The sequence below is a fragment of the Neophocaena asiaeorientalis genome, unplaced genomic scaffold (assembly GCF_003031525.2).
Source record: "Neophocaena asiaeorientalis asiaeorientalis breed wild unplaced genomic scaffold, Neophocaena_asiaeorientalis_V1.1 scaffold322, whole genome shotgun sequence".
Classification (NCBI taxonomy): domain Eukaryota; kingdom Metazoa; phylum Chordata; class Mammalia; order Artiodactyla; family Phocoenidae; genus Neophocaena; species Neophocaena asiaeorientalis.
Window position 1 is genome coordinate 1,908,269 of NW_020185329.1, and position 7,134 is coordinate 1,915,402.

General features: G+C 39.4%; 1 protein-coding gene across 2 annotated transcripts in view; it reads right to left on the reverse strand.

Moving 5' to 3' along the window:
• The window catches only part of EPG5 (ectopic P-granules 5 autophagy tethering factor), a 123,291-nt gene that overhangs the window by 40,711 nt on the left and 75,446 nt on the right, over positions 1 to 7,134 (reverse strand). For both annotated transcript variants that reach the window (XM_024734679.1, XM_024734678.1), the window contains exons 28-29: positions 2,580 to 2,722; positions 1,020 to 1,176 (exon numbers count right to left, since the gene is read on the reverse strand). In XM_024734679.1, the coding sequence (XP_024590447.1) occupies positions 1,020 to 1,176; positions 2,580 to 2,722 (300 nt within the window). The remainder of the gene's footprint in view (positions 1 to 1,019; positions 1,177 to 2,579; positions 2,723 to 7,134) is intronic.

The following is a 7,134-nucleotide window of genomic DNA, read 5'->3' on the forward strand; positions in this document are numbered from 1 at the left end:
CCAGTCCCGTCCCACCTCCACTTCTCCTCCCCCTGCACTCCCCCCACGTCCCATGTCCTACCCAGTCACTGGGGGTTCCTCCCGTCCCCTTAGGTGTCCATGGTCCCCCTCTGGTGCCTGGTAGGTGCCCTAGTTGTAAGGAGACGCAAATTCCACATCCTCCTAGAACACCATCTTGACTCCGCCCCCTCTTTATACTTTTTATGCTGTCAGTATTGCTTACAATAAGCACGCAACAATTTTATAATCAGGCAAAAATCTATTCTAAAACATCTATTTTAATATCTGCTCAGTATCACCTCCCTAAAAGTATCCAATAAATAGGTACTTATTTAATTGAATTTGGGTGAGAGTACATGATTAATTAGTATTTATATGTTTTCCAGCAAGTGGCATTTCTTGCTTTTATGACACACTTCATAATCTGCATGGATACAATGCCCTTGCCCTTGTTAAATATCCATATATTTAACAGTAAGTCAAATAAGTAAATAAATGGTGACTAGCAACTGGGAGGCAGCAATGGACAGGTGGAGCAAGCACGGAATGTTGAGTCAGAAGACCTGGGGTCACTCTCAGCTCCAGCACTCACCAGCTGTACTCCTTAGGCAAGTCACTTAATCTTTTAGAGACCAGTTTTCTCATCTTTAAGATGGGAATGCTATCAATCACACAGAGTCACTGTGAGGGTGAAATAAAATAATGAATCAAAAAGAATTTTATAAACAATAAAGAGCTTTGGTAATACCACTGTTACCAGAAACAGCATAAGACAGAATCTGATGTCTCCCCACAGACTTACATATATTAATAATTTAATATCTCTTGTATGAAAAGCAGAATTCCATACCAACAATTCTAATGACATCTTGAGAAGTCAACAATTCAAAGGGGCTCCTGACTTAGGTAAGACTCTGAACCTATAATATAAGTTTGGAGTCAACCATGCCTATATCTAATGAGGACACTGTAGGGACTCATCATATGTAAATAAGGCTAAAAACACAGGATAACCTTACCTGTCCCAAGATCTCAATGCATGAAGTAAAGAACTGCCTTGTGGGAGGATGACGCTGGGTCTCATCGCTGACGTAATCCACAACAGTAAAGAAGAGGCTGATGCCAACCTTCTGAACCCCAGGGGTGGGGTGTGACTGGTAGGCATTCACTAAGGCCCTGTGGGAAAATGTAGGTAAGGCTATTGGTCTACAGTAAGAGAATCCAGACCCACAGTATTTCCCTGATACTCTACATTTCTCAGGCAGTATTCTTAAGAGTCCTCAGAGCCCCATATGAATGCCACTTTAGAAGTATTTCACGGGACAGCTTCTAACTTGACCCAATAACTTTTCAATACACAGAAGTGATTTTATGTCCTCCTGGGGGGAAAAAACTCAGCCTTTATTAACATTAAATATTTTCATAATTGTATGTAATTCATAATTTATTACTCAATTTCATGTATTATAATATAAATACATATTTTTAAACACAAGAACCTTGATTTCCCTAAATTTTAATATCCAAAATACTGACTTAGGTTGAAGAAAAAGACTTTTGTATAGAATAAGATCCTAGAGTAAAAGATATCTCTTCTAATTCTCACTCTGTTTTGAGTTTCTTTCCTAGTAAAAGAAACATCAACCTCTTGTTCACCTTATCTCCTCCTCCTTCCCAGACCCCCAGCCCCAATCCAACCCACAAAAGGTCTCAATTCCCCTGTCCACACTACCATCCTAATCTACTGGGGGATTAGCTGCTGGTACTAGAACGTGCAGTCACCTCTGCAGTAAAAGGCAGAGTCAACCTCCCCTTTCCCAGGTAATGTCCTGGTGGCTTTGGGAAGAAAAAGGAGAGCTCTAAGAAAAACCACAATGGTCAAATGCAGGTTGGCAACTACACCTGAGAGCCCTAGTTCCCCTGAGCAATTCCACTGCCTACTTTGCTCAATAATCTGAATGGACAATGATGACTTCCTGGGTAAATGTGACTTTAATATAAAACTTAAGCACTACATCTCTCCGTGATTGAATTCTAATGTAATGTATCACCTCCTAATTCAAGGGTCAGCAAAATTATTCTACAAAGGGCCAGATAATAAATATTTTATGCTTTATGGGCTATAAATTGTCACTACACTCAATTCTGCCATTGTAGCATAAAAGCCATACACATTAAGTAAATAAATGGGCATGGCTATGTCACAATAAAACTTTCCTTATAAAAATAGATGGCAGGGCTTCCCTGGTGGCGCAGTGGTTGGGAGTCCGCCTGCCAATGCAGGGGATGCAGGTTCGTGCCCCGGTCCGGGAGGATCCCACATGCCGTGGAGCAGCTGGGCCCGTGAGCCATGGCCGCTGAGCCTGTGCGTCCGGAGCCTGTGCTCCACAACGGGAGAGGCCACAACGGTGAGAGGCCCGCGTACCGCAAAAAAAAAAAAATAGATGGCAGGTCAGATTTGGCCCAAAGGCTGCTGATCCCTGTACTAATTAGTGGGTGACTGGTGGGTATAGCAGCATGTATGATTACTGTCAGTGATAACAAATAGTATTTTAAATTATAATGCCCTCAAAACTTACGTAATCAAGTTTTCGGCATGCACAGCGGCTTCCACAATATTAAGTGATGGTGGTTTAGCAGCTTCTGCTTGCAACTGCTTCACTTCTTTTCGCAAAACATGAAGCTGTTGGCTTATTGCTTCATTCTTATGCAAACCTTCAAACTAACAAAAGTTAAAGTGGTCAACAGACTTATTTGCCCCTACAGCTTTCTAGAGCAGATATTTTATTAAAAATATCTTGGGTATTCGATAAAGAGAATATTATTACAACTAATATTGTAACTCAAAACTCTCAGCTGAACCTGAGAAGGATGGGGAAAAAACCGTCAAAAACCTATACGAGAATCTCAGGCTTTTCATGAAGAATCAAACTTGAATTAGTTCATTGCTGGTTCAGATCCTTTTGTAGGCTATGTTCTACGTCACTCATGCTTCAATGCTCCAATTCTGATCAAAAATAAACTCAGTGTCTTCCACCACTGGGGCTTCTCTTGAAGCACATCAAGCCCCCCTCTGTTGGCCATCCCTCCCCATAATCATAACCCCTCTCTGTTCTCCCAATCCAGAAGCACATATAATTTGACTCAAGACACTGTGGCTGCACGTTTCATCTGCACCAAACATAAAAAGAGGATGACACAAATCTTTTAATAAAACAACTGCCATTTTGAAAGGAAGAAAAGATATATACTTATAAAAGAAACACCAAAAATAAGATAAAATACAAGGAGTGCCCACACCAGTTGCGTGCCTAGGAAAGCACAACTGACTAATTCAGTGGTTCCTAAAAGCCGGTCTTCGATAAAATTTATATTGGTTCTCAGCAAAGATGTGAAACATAAGAAGAATTTATTGAGCTTTAAAAAAAAAAAAACTAAATTTATTTCAATTTTTTAAAAACTATACTTTATTTAAGATTATGTCTTTCCTATTTGAGGGAGTTGTTAATATTCCTTTCTCTAATTAATTGATGGTGACCTATATGATAACTGCTTTGTATGTACATTTTTAATGTCCTTTTTTGCCTGTGGACAGATACAGAGAACATCCTAGGCCCAGGTTGCAACACAATGTAGCAGTTGTGGGAGACAGGACAGAGGGACAGCCAAGAAGAGCTCAACCAAGTAGGGGGTCAGGGCTGAAGAGGGCAGTGCAATCAGACTGGGGAGCAGAGGGGCCTGTCTTAGAGATACCTTTAATGCAGGTTAGGGAATTTGGACTTATCTTGCAGGCATGGCAGGAAATGCTGAAGAGACCAGACCATTTAGAAAGCAGGAATTTTAAATCCTACATTCTCTTCACATAGTCTTCCCCAATCACTTGGGTGAGCAGTAGAGTCTACATTTTCCTTTATATGCACCTGTCCAAACCCAGGCCTCAGCCACCACTGCAGTGATTACAGGTATCCTTTGTTTATAAATAATGTAATTACTTAATTCACAAACTTGCTCAAATGAATCCCTTATACCCCTGCCAGAATTATTTTCGTAAATTCCAGATCAAAAGCTCATGAAGGGCAATGGTCCTGCTTGTTTTGCTTTACACAGCAGCCCAGTGCAGCACAACTATGACAGATGGCATGTTGAGCCCCTACTTTTATGATCATGATAATAAGTTTCTTCCACAAAACGCACCAATGTTGTGTTAAAAATCTTTATAAAACTTCTTGTTTTACAGAAAAAATAGGCTGTTACTATGAATCAAAAGGCATAAAAGATGCTTAGCATTTTTTCGCAATAAAGTATTATTTAATTTTTTTTTAAAATGGCATAAAAGTGAATATCCAAGAGCATATAATGTTAACAATTACTTCAATTTTTACTACTGGAGAAACAAAAGATTTTAAAAAGTAAATTACTTCCATTAAACCACATAATGAATCAATACATATATTTTATTTCAAATCTTTCAAATAACAGGCCAATGTTTAATAGCCCAAAATGTGATCAGGAGTATGTGCAGTCAGCTTTTTTGCCCAATATGTCACCAAGTACAGTTAAATTGGGTCTTTGAGAGTCACAGCCCTTGGCTGACCTGGAGAGAAAGCATCAAAGAGAGGAAAAGAAAGAATCTGAGAGGAGGAAGGAAGACAGTAAGAATGAAGGGAAGTGGAAAGACAATGGGTAATAAAAAAGAGAGGCTCACTTGACTGGGAAACGCAGAGAGACAAGACTAAAATCACTTTGTAACTTGAACTTTAAAACTGCTACCCCATGTTGTAGAAACTACTGATGCTGAAGAATAAAAGAAAATCAACTAGTTTAGGAAAGTTTAAACTTTCTCACAAAAAAACCCAATATTATCATAATTTCCTAGTCTACTTATTTTTGTTTCCTACCACTGTTAAAAGTTTTCTTTTCTTACTAGAGGGGAGGTGAGAGAGATTGAATGACTACCGGCTCATAATTACAAGAAGCTGTAGACAATAGAACAAAGCAGCATGCTGGAAGCCCGTCCCCTTGAGTCACTATAAGTAGACAAAGAAATACAAAAGTTGCACAAAGCATGTGCTTCAGTAAGTTGTTAAAATAATGTGAGGCCCTCAGGGGGTCTTTTCCATCTTTCATTTCTAGGAATGAGCAATTTTTCACATGATAATAAATCAGTCCTGGGTCCAGCAAACATGCCCCACAATACCAAAGAACAACAAAAGGAACCCTATTATAAATCACCCCATATCCTCAGGGAATATCACCAAATTATTCGAGGCTTCTGTTAGGAGAGGCGACCACAGAAGAGGCACGTCTCACTTCCCAGAAAATATCTTTGGCTTTTGTATACCCCAAACAAGCTATACATAGTTCAAACATTTGCAGATGGCTGGAAATTTCCAGGGCTTTCCCTCACAGAAAAATTCTACTAAGCAATGAGATATTTTCATGATATAATTTGAAATCTTTACAAAAGAGCCATTGAAATTTATATTTAAAATATGCTTAACATGTTTTAATTTTAGAACTTAAAATTCACACTTGAAATATAAAATTATTTTCCATGAAGTTGATTTTAAAAATTCATCCAATCCAGGAATTCTCTAATCACTGAAAAAGAAGCACTCCTATCACACTAACTCAGAAAGAAAGGGATACACATGTTAATTCAAATGAGATTTGACTGTCATGATCAGCTAGTTTTCAAAAATCAGAGCTGAAAGAGCCAAAGCAAATGGCCTGGCCATTTCCCAATATTGAATGGAAAAGCACAACTCTTGAATTTAAATAGATGCAGGCTTGAATTCCAACTGAGCCACTTAATAGCTGTGTGAGTTTGACAAGTCTCTGAGTCTCTCTGAACCTGCTTTCTCTTCCTCATTCTGTGAAGCTAAGTGAAAAACGTAAGCAAAGCCCCTAGCAGATTACCTGGAATGTGAGAGTGCCCAAGCAAGGGATAAGAAATACTCTGAACAGGGCTGAGAAATAAGGTAGTGCACTGAAGTATGACCAGCCTTACCACTTTCCAAGATCGAATGCCCAGGAGACACTTGTATTAGAGTAAAAACGTAAGTGGAGCAGTGTGTGGTATTTAAGTCAGGATTTTGTATGGAAAGCATTAAACTGGCCAATTAAGCATTAAATTGGCCAAAGGTAAGCAGGATCAAAAATGACTGCCAATTTCTAGTAGGAAAAAGTTCCAACTTCCATGTCTTCCACAGCCAGAGAATATCTTCAGGGAAATTATTATGAAGAGTATGTATCCATCGTTCATTCCTTCAAACACATCCATTTTGTGACACTGACTGTGTGAAGCACTGACAACATAAACATGAAATAGACAAGATCCTGGCCCTCAGGTAACTCAAAATCTGTTAAAGCCTACAGAAGTAATCATAACACAAAACAAGCTGTAATGCAGTCTAACAAGTGGTGTGCTTGTGGCTCTCAATGACTGATTCAGGGGTGTTAAAGGGTACCTATCATGTGCCAAGAGCCATTCTCAGTGCTACTGGTAATACAGATGAATAAGGACAGGAGCTCTATTCCCAAAGAGGTTACAGTCTGGTAGGAAAAACAGCAGGTAACTACAACAGCATTTATGCTCAAGCTGCGATAAGAGGAGGGAATATCTCAGTTTGACTAGAGGAGTCAAGAAAGACCTCAAGAAAAGATGCTGCCTGAACCAAGGAATGAAGGGATGAGCAGAAGCTCAGAAATGAGTGGGGGAGAACAAATAACAGCATATGCTGAGAACAAAGGCATGTCATGTTTGCAGAACAGAAAAGGTCTAAATTGCTAGAAAATAGAAGGTTTGGGGAGTGGGAGAGAGGGTAAATGATGTTGCTAGAGAAAGATTAAGAACAGATTATGGAGGGTCCAAAAAGACATACTCCTTTTAGACACTAGAGAACCAACGTGGGTTTTTAGCCCGGAAATGTGATCGGATTTGTATTTAAAAAGATGAATGGTGGAAAATGAACTAGATAGAAAGACTATGGACAGGAAGGCTGCTGTATTAGTTCAGGGGAGAAGCGATGTGGGCCGACCACAGGGCAATGGCAATACAAACAGAGAAAGGCATACATTTAAAGCCATTTCAAAGGCAGAACGAGTATGACTTGGAAAGCGACTAGATAGGAA